This window comes from Sylvia atricapilla, chromosome 7, assembly GCF_009819655.1.
Source record: "Sylvia atricapilla isolate bSylAtr1 chromosome 7, bSylAtr1.pri, whole genome shotgun sequence".
NCBI lineage: Eukaryota > Metazoa > Chordata > Aves > Passeriformes > Sylviidae > Sylvia > Sylvia atricapilla.
This window is the reverse complement of record NC_089146.1, coordinates 27980623-27999707: the sequence shown is the minus strand read 5'-3', so window position 1 is coordinate 27999707 and position 19085 is coordinate 27980623. Positions and strand designations below refer to the sequence as shown.

The 19085-nt window shown below is 41.2% G+C and overlaps 1 protein-coding gene across 1 annotated transcript in view; it reads left to right on the top strand.

The window, feature by feature from the left end:
• The window catches only part of ADCY5 (adenylate cyclase 5), a 205189-nt gene that overhangs the window by 147890 nt on the left and 38214 nt on the right, over window positions 1-19085 (top strand). The window contains exons 4-8 of the mRNA XM_066323077.1: window positions 248-359; window positions 537-664; window positions 4253-4411; window positions 4609-4750; window positions 13583-13723. Coding sequence (XP_066179174.1) covers window positions 248-359; window positions 537-664; window positions 4253-4411; window positions 4609-4750; window positions 13583-13723 — 682 coding nt within the window. The remainder of the gene's footprint in view (window positions 1-247; window positions 360-536; window positions 665-4252; window positions 4412-4608; window positions 4751-13582; window positions 13724-19085) is intronic.

Here is a 19085-nt window from a genome sequence, read left to right as displayed (position 1 = left end):
TTGGCAGCACATTGGGCATTCTGTGCTCTCAGCCTTGCTGAGAGGAGCTCCTGGGTGCTACAGCTGGGGCAGGGGCTTCATCATAAGGTGCAGTTAGGGCTGCTCATCTCCCTGTGGCTGGGACACCCCTACATGCCTTCCCACCCCAGAATTCTGCCATGGAATTTACACTTACACAAACAGCAGCAACAAATTTGTAACACCTTTTTCTTCTCTTTTTTTTTTTTTTCCTCTCTCTTTTCCCAAGCATCCTGTTTGCAGACATAGAGGGTTTCACCAGTCTGGCCTCCCAGTGCACTGCTCAGGAGCTGGTCATGACGCTGAACGAGCTCTTTGCCAGATTCGATAAGCTTGCAGCTGTAAGTTTTCTATTATAATTTTGTTTCCTCTTGTTTTTGTTCTCCTGTTGCAAGAATGACATACTGTGCTGGTTCACTGGATTTCTTAAATATTCACTGCCCTAAAAGGCAAGCTATTGCAAGCATGAATATAAGCTGAATGCTTCTTTCTCCTTTATTATTCTTGTATTTTTTTAGGAAAACCACTGTTTACGGATCAAGATCCTGGGTGATTGCTATTACTGTGTGTCTGGGTTGCCAGAAGCAAGAGCTGACCATGCACACTGCTGTGTTGAGATGGGAATGGATATGATAGAGGCCATCTCGTAAGTACCATATTCCCCATAGAGAAGCTCAAAACAAATGCAAGTAGATTTCTTTTTCCTGTTAGTTCTTCTTAATGTTAGGAGCAAGGTAACCAAGCCAGAGAACTCTGGCCAGCAAAGAGGGAAACCAGCTGGAGCAAAAAACCAAAGTGCTGTTAAGGTTTGACAGCAACAAAGCAGACACTTGTGTGCATACAGTCATGTGGATATCAGAGCTCAGTCTCTTGATGAGAAAGGCAAAGGTTATTGCAGTTACTGGAAGTCTCATTCCCAAAGAAGGATTCCAGTGAATTGCAGAATCATGAATTCAGAGGATTAATAATAACTTCATTAAATTTCAGTCACTATTCATTTATATGTCTTTAAATCAGTTTTTTACTCACCTTAAAATTGCTCTGCTAAGGTCTGTCTTGTCTAGTTCAACTAATCCTTCTCCGTGTGGCCCTATGCCAAAAGGGTCAGATTCAAGACTTTATCACTTTAGTTAAATTAATTACTGAAATAAAGCATGAAGTTGCTCTGGCACAGACTGGGACAGATTCATGATCTTTTTCCTTTATTTTCTTTAATTCCATTTACTTCCCTGTCTTTATTTTTTTTCTTTTAAAACCTGTGGTGATGCTTTGCCTGCTCCCGAGGTCAAACAAGCAACTGTCTGTTAGTCCAGAGCATTCCTGTATTTAGAGAGTAACCAATAGGAGAACCATTTCTAGTTTTATTACTTGGAGGATTACAGACAGTGCTGAATATTGTTTGCATTGTACATTGTGCTTCCACAGGCTAATTCTTTCAGAATTCAGGGAAGGAAGATTTATGTGTTCGTCTTGAGTGTATGCAAGTTTAGGTGCAAAGTTCAGTCAGTTTTGGATGGTAGCTGAGCTGACCTTGATATCTACACCATCCCTGCTGCAGAGACTCTCCTGCTCTTTCCCTTCTCTCTTAGATTTTTTTTATTTTCTGAAAGCATCTTCTGAAGTATTAGTGGTACCAACAGAGAAGCAGAAGATCTCTCAGCAGTTCTCCTCTTATTCCATACACTAAATTGATGGAGTTTCCAGTTCAGCTTGATAAAATCTAGAGGCACCTCCTTGCTGAGCTCGGTTCAGTACATCCCTAACCACCTGAATTTCTTCAATGACATCAGTACACCCCTGAAAAACCTCATTTTTGTAACACAAATACACAGGGTGAAAAGCAGTGTTTTCACCCAGGAGACCCCATTCAAAGCACAGTGTGAAACAGCATTTCCTTGCTTTGTATACAGTGTACACTTTCTACCTCTTCTTTACTGGTTTTAAATTCCACTGCCCTACACCAATCTTCTTTTGGGGTTTGTATGCAGTGTGCAAAATAAGAGGAATTGCAAGTAACTAGTGTCCAGTAGCCCTTGAAAGAATGCTATTTCTTCCACATGAGATAAAATTAAGCAGTAGTTGACAAAGAATCTTGTCAAACATGAGAAGCAGAAATCCTTAGCCACTAGCCCTGCAAACAGAATACTGTGTTCATTGCCCAGTGACTGGCCTGATGAAATCCAGAGGTCTTCACGTGTTGCTGTGTAATTCCCCACAAGGCTAAATGACACCAGGAAGTCTAGACTCCATTGATTAGCTGCAACCCACCTTACTTGGAATAAACACAGAGCTGAGGTGCTCAGTGTTTGTTTACAAATAGCTCTTCAGCAGCCTTTAAAACTTGTTTCCCACTCCCTGTATAATGAATGCATTCAACAATCTTAATAAGTCTGGAAGGTGACTCTGTTCTCACTATCCCTGCTCTCCTATTCTCCCCTCCTCCCCTGAGGATCAGGATAAGAGGTTTCACAATTAAGGTAACCAATAGCTACTGAACACTTGATTGCAGGTAACAAATAACTACTGAACATTTGATTGCAGACTTCACCAACACTGGGCCCTGCCCGTAGGCTGATTTCATCTGTGTGTAATAACAGCAGGGAATGTTACCCCAAATAGGAAAGACTTCAAGAAAATTGTATTCACTGTACTGCTGGTATAAACGAGCTGAAAAAAAAGGACGGTAACAAAGGATATTTCATTACTCTATAAAGAATAAGCAAACTTATTTGTTTGCTGCAAAGTCTGGACAAAGTCACCTGCTCACCAGTGACTCTACTGAGGAGAGTTCCCCGGTCTTGTGTCAGTAACATGGCTTGGCAAGGGCTGCAGGTGGGGTTGTGGCACCAAGTAGAGGGAGGAACTGCAGCTGTGTTGTTGCTGTCAGGTTTATGGGTGCAGCTACATTTTTATTACTCCAGTTCCTGTTCCTTTCCCCAGTGCTGTGGTTGGAGCTCTTGCAGTTCAGAAGCCTGTAATACTTTACCTGTATCAGCTTCCTTTACCTGCTGGACAAGCTCTGCTGCTTGTTAATAAAAGTAATGAATGTCACTTCAGCAAGTGGGTAGTGAAACATAAGATAGGGATCATAAAGAGAAAGGAACTCAAAGAGGATAGGAGCTGTTTCAACAAGAAGTCATCTTGGACACTGTTTTAAGGGACATGCTGCACTGTTAGGAGTGAACTGGAGTCCAGAAGTGGTCTATCTTTATTCATGCAATTTCATTAATAACTAAAGCAGAAATATGAGGACTGTGTTGATGGAAGGGAGCTGGGAGGACTTACCTATCCAGATGATGTTATCTAGAAGGGACTGGATGAACCTGAAAACTGGAGATTGAAATCTGATAGGTATAAAGTACTTCCTTGCTGCAAGGAACTTACTGTTCAAAGGAAGGGACAGTGATATGTGAGTAGGTGAATTTGCCTGTGAAGCATGTTCTGGGAATGATGACTGGCAATAATGAGAAGCAGAGTGGTTCTGAAGGCCTCATCAAGACTTCTCCCTACCCACACTCCTAAATATATTTCTCATGTGAACAGCTCTTGAAGTTAACTTTTGCCCTAAAGGGGAAAACCCACAAAGTATTCCAGCAGTCTTTTTGGGATTAAGAAGAGCATCCAAAACCTCATTGCATTCAGAACTTGAGTATTCGTAGCTGCCTGTTTGGAGTGACTGCAATAGATGTGGTTCTCTGGTTTTACTGCTGTAAAGCTCGTTCAAGCTTTCCAGCTTCAGTGGGGTATTTCACACACATATCATATTTCATCTGTGGAAGAGTTGATGCTTGGTGCCATACAGACAAATTAAGATCTCTGAAATCATTTCCTTTTTCTCTTTGCAGCATGCTATTACTCTTAATGAGGCCGAATGCTGGCAGGTTATGTCCAGCTTTGGTATGGAAATCAGAGACCAGCACTTTATTCCTTTTACTGCCCCAGAGATAATTTTTTATGAGTTCTCAACTTGATCCTGAGATTAGTGTATATGGATTTACTCCAAGAGCTCCCCGTTCTAATTAGGGCTCTTCTTGGCCAGCCTGGCCATCCGAGAGCAGTACAGCTCGTCCAGTTTTGTTCTCTTGTCCTGTTGATGTGGATGAGCTGCACCATGTGTATCTGTAAATAATTTATGGGTCATTACAGGTTTTTATGTTCTGGATGCAAGCGTGTGCCGCTGACTGCAACCCCTCAGTTGTTAGTAATAACCCTTCTCCCCCATGTCTCTTTTCAGCCTGGTCCGTGAGGTTACAGGTGTGAATGTCAACATGAGGGTCGGAATCCACAGTGGGAGAGTTCACTGCGGGGTCCTGGGCCTGAGGAAGTGGCAGTTTGATGTGTGGTCCAACGATGTCACATTAGCCAACCACATGGAAGCTGGGGGCAAAGCTGGGTAAGTTGCTTCATCGAAGTTGTTGTGTTTATCCATGAAACTCCCGCACTAAATGTGTAAGAGTGGTGGCATGGCTAAATCAGTTGGGGTTTACTGCTTGTTTGTTCCCGTGCACGGAACCCCTCCCTGACAGGACCTGGCTTTTCAGGTGGTCACTTTCCAGAGTCTACAAAACTCATCTTTTTGTCTCATTCAAGGCGCATCCACATAACAAAAGCCACCCTGAACTATCTCAATGGGGACTACGAGGTGGAGCTGGGCTTTGGAGGGGAGCGCAACGCTTATCTGAAGGAGCACAGCATCGAGACCTTCCTGATCGTGCGCTGCAGCCAGAAGCGGGTAAGACCAGACAGACTGAGGCAGGGTTAGGGACCTTTAATAACCTGATGTCTCTGCCACACCAGAGTAGAGCCTTTATAGATGAGACAGTTGACATTCAGTGACAAAAATTCCCGTTTCTCTCTCCTCTTCCTGAAGTTTAATGTGCATAGAAGGGAATAGCCACCATCTACAAAGGTGTCTGCATCAAGTGCTAGTTCTTTCAAAGAAATTACTCTCAGTTATTTTCAAAATCATGCTGAAAAATGTTGTTAGTATAGATATGTACTTTGTAGAAGTACTTAAAGGAATAGATTAAAACCACAAAGATCTTTTCTCTGTCAGATTACAGAGGTGATTTTGTCTGCCTGCTCACCAGGTGAATGAACGTGAAGATTAGAGCACTTCCTATCATTGGTTTTCTGCCTCTCTTTGTGAAGATGAGAAAAGCTGGTCCACTGTAGTTATCGATCTTCACCATGATAGCAAGATGAGATCATACCAACTGTGACATGGGTCAGGCTATGAGGGCATTACTGACTTGGACTTGAATCAAGTCAAACTCAAGTGGACTTCAGCTGATAAATCTTCTTTTTGTGACACTGCCAATAGCAAATTATCACTAGTTTTTATTCTTTTTAAAAACAGTAGACTGAAATACTAAAAAAGGATCTTTTTGGTGTAGTTGAGCATAGCCAATAATATTTCTCTTAGTAATGTCTGCACTGGAGCCTCTACTTTGCTGTTCACAGTGTGGGCAAGCATATACAGATTGGCCTGCATTGAAAATAATTTCATATGTTCCTGAATCTAAAGCAAATTAAACCTTCCCTCGTCTTTAACTATGACTGCCATGAGATTAAGTGAATTAGTGTTTGTGACATGTTGCAATAGCACAGTTGATTTGAATAACCAACACCTGTACAAAAAGACTTTGCTACCATTGCTTCATTTCCTGAGAGAATGGAAGCCTCAAATCTCCTTAATGGATATTGTGTAAAAAATCTCCAAGAAAATCCCTTATCATCTGCTGAAGAGAGAAGCTGATATTTTGGTCTCTATCTGCTCATAAAGTAAATCTCATTAACAATTGTCAATCTTCGAAAGAGGATTAGAACTTGCAGTGCAAGATTTTTGTTCCTGAGCATCACTGCCTGTCAGTGAGCCAGCTGATGTTTAGGTATCCAAGTCACTTCCTCTTGCTGGGTAGATTTAAGAATATAAACCAAAATACTCTTGTGGTCAGACCTCATCTCCTGGAGTCAGAGCCTATACAGACATCTTAAATCATGTAGTCACCAGGTTGTCTGCGTGTTCTTATGGAGAGCCTGAAGTTTCTCTGGAGAGAAGATGAAGACATAAGATCAGGATTCTGCTGTTTGCAAGTGTAGGCAAAATACCTCAGAAACAGAGACTTCAGAGTGCTTGCCACCTGGCTTCATTTCTGAACATGAGATGTATTTTGAGTAGGAGATTGGACAGAGACTCATAAGAGATGTGGATTCCATTCCAGACAGAGCTTTTTAGGAACTTGCATCTTTATGCCTTGATTTGCCACAGGAAAACAAAATGGACCATTCTTTCACTGCTTTATATGTATTTATCACAGCTCTCTTACATTGTAGCCTTTAGCTGAAGTCTCTGAGCAATGCTATAGTGCTGTTGCATCCCAGAGTAGCTAAAAACTGAGACATTTGCATGACTTAGGTAATTATTGGCCTAAACTGAAACATAAAAACGCATCTACCCACTGTCATGGGTATTAGGTATTTGGAGTTTAGAAGAGTTTCTGGTTTGCTCATAGTGTTGCAACTTCTGTGCTCCCATAGCTATTTTTTACCTCTTTGTGAATAGTTTCATAGCATCATAGGAGCCTTGGTGGAAAGGACCTTAAAGATCATCTTGTCCCAAGCCCCCTGTCAGGGCAAGGACACCTTCCATTAGACCAGGTTTCTCAAAGCCCCATCCAGCCTGACCATGGACACTTCCAGGGATGGGACATCCACTATTCCACTTGACAACCTGTTCTAGTGTTTAAAGATCTCTCCCTGTTCAAAAACTCTTTTTTCACATAACATGAAGATCAGAAGTGAGAAAAGCTTTTCCCATTGTCAGTTCAGTCAGTCTTGAACCTTTTGCCTGATGGCAGGCAGAGATCTGGTACTTTACTTTTTCCTTTCATTTCTACTTGATCTTAATGACTTCCTGTGATGTGTTTAGACAGGTTTTCAGTTCATTCTGTTCCAGTAATGGCCAAAAAATGTTCATCTAACTTAGTGAAGAGTTCCTGTGAGTTCTGTCTAGGTTCCTGTTGTCCTCACACATAAGGCTTGGCATCAGCATTGACCTGAGAGCAGATCCAAGTAACTGCCTGAGCTGTTCCTCAGTTCACACAGCAAAATTATCTAAATACCTGGTTCAGCAGTCCCACAGCCATCAAACCCCAACAATACCATGAGTTATGATAAATAGATAAAATATAAGGGTAAGTGTTCCATACCCTTCCTGCTTACTGTTGTCATGGGGAGCCACAACTTTGGATTTTCAGTCTTTTTTGTTTGTTTGAGTTTTTCATCATGTTAAGGCCATTTCTTGGGCACAGAGTAAGTGGGAGGAACATCTATCTAGTATTTTTGTTCCATGAACTGAAAATAGCTTCTGCTTCTCTGATTTTTTTTCTTTTTCCTTTTTAAAAATGCTATTAACTGAAATATAGTCAGTGCAGTTTTAGTAGAGAAAAAAGCTGGATTCTGCTCCCTCAGTCTTTAATAATATTGCTAGACCTGAAAATATAGTAAAATGCAAAGTTTTAAAATCCAGTCTTTCTGGATTTTTTTTTTCTCCTCATCTTTATCTGCAGATCTGGTTTTACCTATTTGCCCTGTCCTGTGATTCTGCTGCCCTCGTGGGTGAGCACTTACCTGTGAAGCATATAAAAAGATGAAATTAGCAGGTTCTGCCATAAAGGTCTGTTGAATCTTTTGCAGTTTGCTCCCATTAGTGCTAACACTGAGCTGCTCTAAAACCCAGTTGCTCTGCTTGTCTGCTGTCAGCAATTGTATCTCCTCTCCTTTTTTTTCTCCTGAGACAGACTCTTCTAATGTCTTCACACAGCAAAGAAGAGACAAGCACTAGCTCTCATATTTTCTTGCTCATCAGAGGAAACCTTTGCCTTTTGCAAAGTTGGGTTATCTTAGTGTCTTCTATTTATTCTGTGATGAACTAATGTGATTCCTGATAATGAAATGAAGTTTCTGTCTGTGATCTCTAAGGGAATGATCATGCATTTTGTACACTTGGAAGTCTCCAGTTCCATTTCTACTACGTTAGTCCTCAAATGTTGGGTACTAGTGCTTCTTTCCTTCGTACCTATCAAATACACCTCTGCTTGTCTCATTAGCCAAATCTGTCACTGCTCACTTGCCACCAGGTGAGATAACAAAAAAATTCAACCAAATATGCCCTGGGAGCAGTAACTGAGTAACTCTGCTAGTAACTTTCATCCAGACTAATACTTCCTTATTCAACACTGTCTCTTGCCATTTCACTAGAAACAGGCTCTTTTCCCAGCTTCACATTCCCCATGTCTTAGCCCTTACTCTCCAGCACAGCACTCTGTCAAATGCTCTATGGAAGAAACAAAGCCAGTGACAGCTACTGCACTTTTTTCTCTTTAGAAGAACTTGGATTCAAGGCTGTTAATCCAAACCCAGCATTTGCTGCTCTACAAATTCTGTATCATGATCTAAATAGTTATTAAAAATGTCTGTTACCAGAACTTAAATGGAATTTGGCAGTTTTCCACAGATCTTGAATGGAGGTTGTCTTTCTGACTTCAGCACATCACACTTTAAGTTTTGCTTCCAGACATGATTTAGTGGGACTTGGCAGTGCTGTATTTACAGTTGTATTTAATGATCCTAAATGCAACCTAAATGATTCTATGATTCAATACTTTCCATTATAACCCTATGCTTATGTGCCTTCTTCCCTTTTGCCTCTACTGTGGCAGTAGTGATTACCTGGAAAAAAAACCAACCTGCTCCTTCAGTTCTACAGTAATGAAGAGTTTTAGGTTTCTGTTATCCTCATGTGGTATAGGGTGATTTACACAGGGTGACTTCGGTTCTTATCCAGTTAATTTTCACAGCCATTTGGATGTGGGTTTCTAATGGACTTAATACATTATCATGTTGGAAAAACAGGAATTCTCCAAGGAGATCTTTGCTTTTCTTCCTTACTGGCATTCTTTACCTGAAAGTCTGTATTTCCAGATAAACAGCAATTTATCAGCTAGAATTACTAAAACTGTTGCCCACATTTTAGTGATTCCCAGACTTAACCCCTAGGCATTGCAATTGCCTGCACAACAATGTCTTTACCCTCCCCCAGAGTGGTTTTGTTTTATCCATGTTACACAGGGCATTTTTAGCTTACCCTGCAGACTGTAATATGTAATTGCATAACTCTGGCCCTCCACCTTCACAACTTTCATATCTGCCCTTCTGAATCTTATTCAAAACATTTGTCCCAGTCATTATTGGTATCTTATCACTTCCCTCATGTTCTTACAGTGCTCCATTTATTCCCAGTTCTTGTGCTGCCCAGGTTTCTGATGCTTGTACAGGAGTGTGTCACTCAGTGATTGTTGCTCACTTTCTGCTCTTCTCTGAGATCAGGTGTTGCAGAAACCCTCACAACTACTCCTCCCAACACTTCAAAGTTTTGCTCTGAGAAGGGTAGAAAAGTGTGTGTTTGGAGGAGTGGGAAACAGACCTTAAAGTGAATAATGTTTTAAAGGCACACAGTTTTACAGCTAGTTTTACCATCCTCAACATGGTCAGAAATCTAGGGGAATGCTTTGCTTTAAACACGAGTAGAAACAAACTGTGCCTGCAAACAGATGAGCAATACTGCTGACCAAACATGCTGTCCTGAGTGCACAAAGTCTGCAAAGGGAAAAAATGTTTATTTTTTCTAATGTCTTTCCATTGATTACACTTGGGTGTTTCTTTTAACAATAGCAGGTACACACCAGTTTCAGAAAGGATTGTTGATGGTGGCCTTAAAACAGCTCAACAAAAGTTTGGCTGTAACTCCTAGAAAAACAATTCTCATTCTTTTCTAAATAGCGCCCTGGAATTCCATCCAGCTGAAGAAACAAAATGGTCCTTTAAATGTTAAGCATGTGACTCTCCTAAAACACAATCAATCTGATGTGATGATTCCTCAATTTAACACATTTAATCAGGACTCAGCAGGGTTTCACTCATGTAGATTTATGAAGGCAGTGGTTTGGAGCATGTAACACTACCAGAAACATCAAGCACATGTCAGAAGGACTTAAAGAAAATTTAAAGAATAATATGTAGCTAAATCTGATATGGCTGATCCATGATCAGATTTCACTGTTGCACCGGTAGTGATCAATATGTTGGAAAATGCTGTCACACACACACGAAAGAAGTAGCAGGCATTCTTGTTTCAATTGATAAGTACAAGAAAACCTCATCTCTTTCTGCAGTTTTACTGTAGCAATACTGTAGCTCAGTGTGTGGGAACTGGTGGTGGGAACACAATAAAACCCCTGGGAATCAGATTTACAATCTCTTTGTGAGTCCAGATTTGAAAAGTTCCCACAACAGCTTTCTGGAGTTTAGCCACCTAAAATCTGAAAAACTCATTGCTGTCAGAAACTTTTGCACCTTCTTCTCTTGTTGGTATTACCTGTGATGAGTAGGACTGAAAGGTATCTTCACTTCTCTTTCTTTATTTTTCTTTTCCAGTCTTGTTATGCCTCAGGCAGCCTTGTGTGCAAGTTGTCCTTATGCTGTCACTTGGCCAAAAAGAAACAGAGGAGGCATCCTCATAAATTTCCACAGAGGAGCTGTGACCCATCTAATGCTTCATTTTTAAGTGTGTTATTTTCATCACCCACTGAACAAGTGATTTTGTAGAAAATAAATTATCTCAAGTTTTTAAAACAACAGGTTTTATTTTTTCTTTAATAAGTGTTGACGTTAACAGCAAAGGCCTATTGTTCAAGATGACATAGTAGCACATTATGTAATGTGGAAAAGCAAAAGTGCACTGTGCTTGTATATATGTGTTGTAATCTGATTGGAAATATTGCTGAAACATAGTCCACAATCCAGTGGAAACTTCCTACAAGAGGTGGGGGGGAAATACTGCCAGAGATCATGAAGCCATGGAAAATTTATGGTGCCTGACCTCATGGTTAGAAACAATCTCAGAATTACATGTTTACCCATTTGTCCTGTCCTTACCTCAATCCAGATGTGTCAAAAAATATGTATGAGGTCTTTTATTTCCTTCAAATTCATCAAGCAATCCCTCAGACTCGCTAGCACTTGCAGCAGGCAAGGATCACTCATGGCCTGAGAGGGGTAGTATGTCTTCATGGACTTTGGCATTAAGGCTTTTCTCAAATTCTGACCAGATTTCCTAACTCCTGGGGCAGAAACCTGCTGTACATCACTTTTATTATCTGTTGATGTAAAGGCATTTTTAAAGCAACCAGATAGCTTTGCTTTTATGGGTCCCCAGACTAGTTTCAACATCTGGGTCTTTTTATTCCATTTGGTTGAAAACTCTCCCCTTAGTTGGAATACAAAGGATTGACAGTGTCACTTGTATTATTGAAAAACAATATCTATTTGCTTGACGATAATGAAACTGTATTTCCCACCAGTTTTCTGGCATCACATCATAAAAGAAAGAATCATAACTATGAAAATTATTGCATAAGTGAAAAAGCCACAAGAAAGTACTACAAATGATGGCAAAGTGTATAAAGAGCAGCGAGTCTTAAAAAACAAAACCTCAAACCAACTCAAATCTGGACATTGAGATTTCATCACATTAATGTATTTTTAGAAACATTTAAAAGATGTCTCTCCTGGAGGTTATCCAGTGGCTCCGTCATGGCTGCTCATGTGAAACTCAGCTGGTGCCAAGTGCTGGAATTTCCAGCCATTGCAGATGAACCCGTGGTGGGTTCAATGTGGGGAAGAGATGATGTGGGAGGCACTTGCTGTCCTGGGGACATCCATGTGGGAACACCTGTGGTTCTCCTGATGGTCATCCCGAGGAGCTGACAGCTCCCTTAGCTCTGCTCCCACAGGGTTTCCTTGTGAACCTTGTCATTCTGGCCGAGTGAAGGTCTTTGCTGGCACCCTGCTGGCACTGTCATGGGGCCACTTGGCTCCTGTGACAGGCGGCCCCATTTCCCCAGCCCATGGCCATGAAGCTGCAGCCCCACGTGCTCAGCAATATTTGGTGCCTGCGTGGTGAGCCGTGGTCTCGAGGGAAATGTTGTCATTGTGGCTGTCTCTTCCTTGCAAGGAAAGGGAAGATGATTTCCCATGCTTGTCAATCAGGCAGCTTTCTCCAGCTCTGAATTTCAGCAAGCCTTTTTAAATTTCTTTTTAAAAACCCTAATTTAAGGCAGCATAGCACTTGACATTTAACTCTGTGGTTACCATGGAGATAACACCAGGTATTTTGCAAACTCCTGAGAGGTACAAGTTACACTGAATAGTGGGGAATCGAAATAAATAGGTATGGAATGCAGACTCCAGGCAAGAAAAGCAGCAGTCCTACTTGTATTGTCAAATAACATTTGAACCAAAATTCTAGAGTTGAAAGCAGTGGAAGCTTTCTTTTTAAATAACTCAGTTGTCTGGAAATCCAAAATTAACTATTAAGTCTGTTTTCCTCTCTAACGTCATTGAAGCATTCTCTTGAAAAGGTTTAATCCCTCAAGTAATAAACAACAATCTCTACTTTCCAAATTTTCAAGCTCTCCAGAGTTTGTCTGTTTTAAGCAAAGATACAATAACCCCTCTGCCTTGTGAGTCCATACAGGTAACTCACACAGTCCTCCCTGAGCCAGTCTGCAGTGCAGCCCTTGCTGGAGGGACTTCTGTCCACAAAACACATTCCATGTAGAAACCTGCTTGTTTTTTTGGCTAGGGACTATATTGAAAACCAGGAGCTAATCTGCTTGTTGTTGAGCCTAGTTACATGTTGCACGTCTGTGCTCTTGAAAGTGGCCCTGAGCTCCAATGAAACCTGACCGACACATCCTTTTCCAGCCTCACAGTAAGCTTCCATTACAGCCAGGAGTCAAAGCCTTGATAACAAAATCGAAGTCTTTGTCCAAACTTCAGGAGAATTGGTGTCAATGGCATATTGGAAGCTAGCATTGGAGTCAGGAAGACCGTTTTGTCACACTCTGCAATTGCATTACCCTTAACGTGTACACAGTTTTTTGCAAGATTTACCTGCTTTCCTTAGCATGCCTGGGAATATTCAATTTCAAGTGTGGAAAATTGTTTGCTTGTGCCTATGGAGAAAGGTGTCCTCTGTTCTCATAGCTTCAAGGAGCTTCAAGGCTCCTGTTCTTCAACAAAATCACTCTGTGTGTAATTTCTCTTCTAGATATAACTGTTCTTTTCCTTTTTGAGGACCTTTTGTGTAGTATCTCATCTTGGAGCTGCAATTTTCTATCTGAAATTATTTAGTTTGATTCAATTTGCTAATAAAGAAAATAGATGTCTCCATTTTTGAATGCTCCCTATGTTTACACAGGTTATGCTGGTTGTTCAGAACAAGTACAGGAATAAAATGACAGGCACCACTTAGAGTAAAGTGTTCTAAAAATAAGAGATGGTGGACTGGGACTGCTTCTGATCAGTGGCTGCTTCATAGGGTTCAAGGTGCAAAGCCAGCTTTTGGAGTGAGAGCTCAGAAGTGAGAGATGCTTGGGGAATGACTGCCATGTGAATGTTTGAAAATTTATTGTGCATTTCTCTCTGGTTTGTGCTCCAGAAAGACGAGAAAGCCACGATAGCCAAGATGAACCGCCAGCGTGCCAATTCCATCAGCCATAACCCACCACACTGGGGCGTGGACCGGCCCTTCTACAACCACCTCGGAGGTCACCAGGTCTCCAAGGAGATGAAGAGAATGGTAATTGCTTTATGGACAGGAATTTAGTTTCTTCTTAAATACGGCGTTATATATCCCTCCTGCTTTGCCTGAGGGTTTTTACAGCCCTGAGGGCGTTTTCCAAATGGGGGTGGAAAATTCTTCTTTGACTCCAGAAATAACAATAATCGGTACATCTGGAGGTGAGTGATGGTGAGATGAGGCACAAGGTTGTTTGAGAGGGGAAGGGAGGCTGAATGGCACAAAGAAGGCTCTTTTGTCTGACTTGTCCCACATTCTGAACACTCATCCAGGCTGTGTGAGAAGATGTGATTATCTGCAAAAACTGCTCCGTAACCCAAGTGTTCCAGAGGCATCTTGAATACATTTTTATTAGCTCAGTACCTGCAGAGGTTTCTGGCTAGCTTTGCCACAGCCAGGTGCTGTTCTCCTCTCTAAGCTGTGTGCTCGTGGGGCCCCAGGGATGTCACTGCCATGATTAATCCCAGAGAATACATTCACAAGTGCATGGATTAATTGGCCTAAGGTAGCAGGCATCTTCATTTCTTCCTTGTACCTTCCACAGTCTTTCTAAATTAAAATGAACAGCTAATTACCAATTCAACTGCACTGAGAGAACTTTTATGGCTTATTTTACATAAAGGTGTAGATGATATCTCTGTTTTCTGCAAGAAAGATTAGGAAGATAGCTTATATTATAGTGGCTATTTTTAATAATAATATTAATATTTAGCACCTGTATAATTGCATGCGTATTTGGATTGTTCTATAACATTATTTATGCTGTCAATGCACAGTCAAAAGTGTCTATTTGTTACTCACTTTGTTGTCTATAGTCAAAGTTCTGCTCCAGTTCACCAAAACCTTTAAGTATTTTAAAAAAGTTATGAATATGAGATTCAATCCCACGGTTTAAAAATTTAGGCGTAGCTATAAGAAACTGCATATAATATCTTTGAAAGGGAAATGCTGCCACATTTATTAATAGTTGGTGCTAATATTATTCAATCCTAATATTATTTTACAGTGCTAAACCAAGTTTCATAGTCTCCATAGTAATAGTGAAGTTTCTTCCATTCCTCAAGTCTCCAAATGAGGGCTTCTGACATGAACATACAGATCAGTGGAACTGTGCATTTTTTATGTGGGCTTTTCAATAGGGTGTGCTCAATAGGCATGGCATTATTAGAAGAGACTAATCACACTAGCACATAATTATAATTATAAGTTTCTTTGAATAGCTTTTAAGGGGTTCTTGAAACCTCCTGTTCAGAAACAAGGTGTATGCATGCCAAATGCTATTATGCTTCTTGGTGTTAATTACAGTTTGCCGTGTCTAGCTGGTTGTTCAGTTGGAAAAACATAATTATTTATTGAAATACCAAGCTGAGTCCTAAAAACTTCACTGCCCCTCACTTGTAGGAGGAAAGACTTTTTTTTTTTCCCTTATCTTGAGCCATTCTCTACAATGCTATTAACCTTCTTGAAAATTCAACAGCTCAGAAAGTCTCTTCTACTCAATCTTCCTCTTGTATTAAGCTCTCTTTTGAGAAGCTGATGTTGTGTGCATCAGGCTGTTTCTTGGAAACCAAGTGAAACCTGATTCGGATGTATTATTTTCAGCTAGACTTTTTGTTGTTTTTATGGGCTGTTTTTTAAAATCTGTTATTTACAGATCTGTTGTGTTTGAGATGCATTAGTGAAAATGTAAACATGCTGCCCAAGGCCTCCCCATTTTAATATCTGCTAGAAGGACATTTTAGTGATTAGAACACAGGACCAACCTCTCCGTCTCCTGTCTCAACTCCCTCCGTGTCAACTTCTGATTTAAATATGCATTTCTTTGTACTACGCAGCTTTGCAGAGTACTCTGTAATCTCTAACACTGCGTTACATGTATGCTGTGTGAGCTTAATGCATGCAGAGTGCATGCTGGCTGCAAACTGCCTGCTTAGAAATACAGAGAGACAGAAGGGGAGCAGAACTACAGAGGCTTTTATTGGTGCTCCTCTGGGATGACGTGCCATTGATCTTGGTAAGCAGCGCCAGCTCTCAAACCTCCTGAAAATGTGCTCTTTGTTTCACATCACCCACCTTTCCCCAGACCTTTTGCATGTTGTTTTATGGAGTCTTTCTTCTTGGAAGCTGTGAACGTGTAAGGTTGGATTAGTCAAAGTATTATGCCAAAGGCAGGCAGCGCAGCATTGCCTTTCTCTTCAAGTCCTGGAGCTCCTTAGCTCTGTGATTTCAAAACAGGGTATAAGGGTAATTGTGAGATGGTCCTCAGGCAGGAGCCAGGTGATATTGCAGTGATGTGCAGTTCCATTATATTAATGTGTAGATATGAACAAATTTGTGTATAGTAAATAATACAGATGGTTATGGAGGGCACTGGGTTTTGTTACAAATGGAAAACATTTTGCATTTTAAAGACAACCATATTTTCAGGAAAAAGAAAAAAAAAAAAAAGAGACACAGTTTTTTTGTGGCTCTACTTACAATTCCCTGAAAGAGAATATTAAAGTTCCCTGAATTGCATTTTTGGGAAGGCACTGTTATATTTAATAGAAAACAGAATTATTTTGGCCATTTTTCTTTCCAATGAGTGCTGGCTCTGGTAGCTGTCTCTATTCTTAGGATATATTAGCAGTAGTCTGAGGAGACGGATTAGCTTCAAATGTAGCCCTATATGCCTTTTTTTTCTCCTCCTCCTCCTCCTCCTTTGTCAAGCATTTCAATGTGCTGCCTTGCCTGGGCACACCACCAGTGCAGTTGGTGGGGACTGTGGGGACAGTGCCATGGGGAGGCCCTTGGTCCCTGCTTCTCTCCATGCTGTGGCTTAGACCTTAACCTGCACCAGGTCCAGCAGATTTTCCATGATGCTTCTAGTTAAAGTTTTTCCCTTGTGCACACAGGAGTTTTTGCAGACAATTGCACATATGAATAAGATAAATTATCCTACACGTGGCCATGTGGTAGTAATCTAAAATGTCCTGGAAAATGAGAGTCACTTTCCTACTTCTACCCTGTCTACCTGGGACCTGAGTCAGATGGGGTTGCAATTCTGTCAGCTCTTCCCATCCAGCCCCTGCACTTTCCTTGTGCACTGGTCTTCTCTCCAGACCGTCACAAATCCTTCTTTTCCCCTTCCCATTGCTTAGCATGGCCTTTCTTGCCCTGCAGAGCCTCCAGGGAGGCAGCAGCCCAGAGACATCAATGCTGCACACTGCTGATCCTGCCCTCCATTAGCTGGTGGAGCCACTGCCCCAGACAGACTGGTAAATGTGCAGGGGAAGGTCAGACAGCAATGCCCTGGGAGGGCCAAGAGCCCTGCCCTGAGCTGGCACCTGCTGCTGGGAGCCCAGGCTGCTGCAGGGGCTGGTCCTGGGGACAGGGAGCAGCTCGAGGGAACGTGCACACGATCAGCTTGGTGCCTGTTCACAGAGCAGGAACACAGCCACAGGCTGGCAGAGCAGCAGAGCTGCTTTCTCTTTGTCTTGCTTTCTACAGCTTGTCCTCTCATTTCCTAAACAAAAGCAATCAGTCTCCAGGACCAGTGTGTCTCTCTGGAAATGGAGACTTTGGGAATGCTGCTCGTTCCCCCAAGTCTCCATACTGCAGCTTTGTCTTCCCCACTGTCTGACTAGTCCAGTTTGTAATTGCAAAAGAGTCAAAAATAAGTGGACTTAAAAGCATTTGAGAGTACAGGTATATTTATAGCTACAACAATATTTTTATACCACTGAGAAATACTCTGCTTTTCCCAGTATATATTTCAGAGGGCTTTTATAAATATTGATGAATTTTAGACTTCTGGAAATAATACTCATGTCTCAGTTTTCATCAGCAGAACAAAATTGCTATTAAAGAAAAACCAATTTGGGGATTGTAGTTGACTGTAAACTGAAAGAGGTTTGTTGTAAACAGCAATAAAAAGGCAAATGTTGATACTTTCCAAAATTACAAGGCTGTTCTAGATGACAAATTATTCTCTTGCATCTTTTAGTCTGCTCAACATTGTTAAGTTTGTATCCAGAAAATCACACCCATTTTTGGGATTACAATAATTTAGGAGAATGTGGATGAGTTACAGATAATCTAGTGGACAAAATTACGAATTAGCAGAGTTTCAACTGTGTGTACTCTGAAATATTGTGTTTGCTCTAACCTAGAAGGGAGAAGACTGATTAGAAACAAAAGTCTTCAAATACAGGAATGTTTATAAGGACAAAAAATAATGATAAATCATTCTCCATTACTGTAAAGGGCAGGTTTAAAAATAATCATCCTAATTTACTGAAAGGAAGGTCTAACTTAAGAAAAAAACTTAGATGCAAGAAACGGACTGTATAAGAAGCTTGTGAAATCCCTGATTTTCCTGAACAAACTTTATTTTATTCAGGGCTTTTCAGTCTGGAGTGGAATCACAAAATCCTTTGCAAATATTGAAACAATAAGGTTAAAAATACTCTACTAGGAGAATGTATAGGGAATAAATAATATATGAATAATATAAGATACATGTAAAGATTTTAGAAAGTTTCCAATCTGGGCTGCAGAGAGCTCCATGCCATCGATCCCCCCTTTGTACAGGAGTCACCTACACCCCCAACATTGCTGGCTGATACTTGTCTAGCCCTTGTTTAAAGACCCGAAAGGATGGAAATTCCACAGTCTTTCTGGGCATTTCTTCAACAGTTTTATGATTTTTCTTGATGATTTACTTCACATGTCCTCACTTCAGTTGGGCACCATGGTGCTGCATGTATTCACAGTAGATAGAAGACAGTTTCATTTTCTCTCCTTTACCATTATCTTCTCTGTGTTTGAAGACTATTACCAGGCCTCTGCAAAGCTCTGGTTCCCACATCAAGTTTGTGCCCTAGTCGGTGCTTTCCAGCCCGATGGTTGTTCTTCCTCCCACTGAGCTCTTGCCATTTCATGGGTAAGAGGGAGTCCCCTTGCTGAACCCAGCACTCATCCTGGGGTTTTATTAATCAGGGAATCATGGAATGGCCTGCGTGGTTGAAAGGGACATTAAAAGTCACCCTGTTCCAACCCCAAACAGGAACACCTTTCCCTAGACAACTTTCTCAGACCTCCATCCAATCCAGCCTTAAACAATTCCAGGGAAGGGGCATCCACAACGTTGGACATTACGTCACAAAATGCCCCTTCAGTTCCCTGTACAACAGTACCATGGTGGCATTCTCACATCAGGAGTGCTGCCCAGAATACGTTGGACATTTTTGAGGTCTTATAACCCGACTTGACAGAGTCTGATGCTGTCTGGCTTAAAAAAAAAGCAACAGCATTGTGTCATGAGTTGTAAGTGGGAAGTCCTGCTGTTGGATCTTAAGGCTGCCATGAAGCCATCATATTT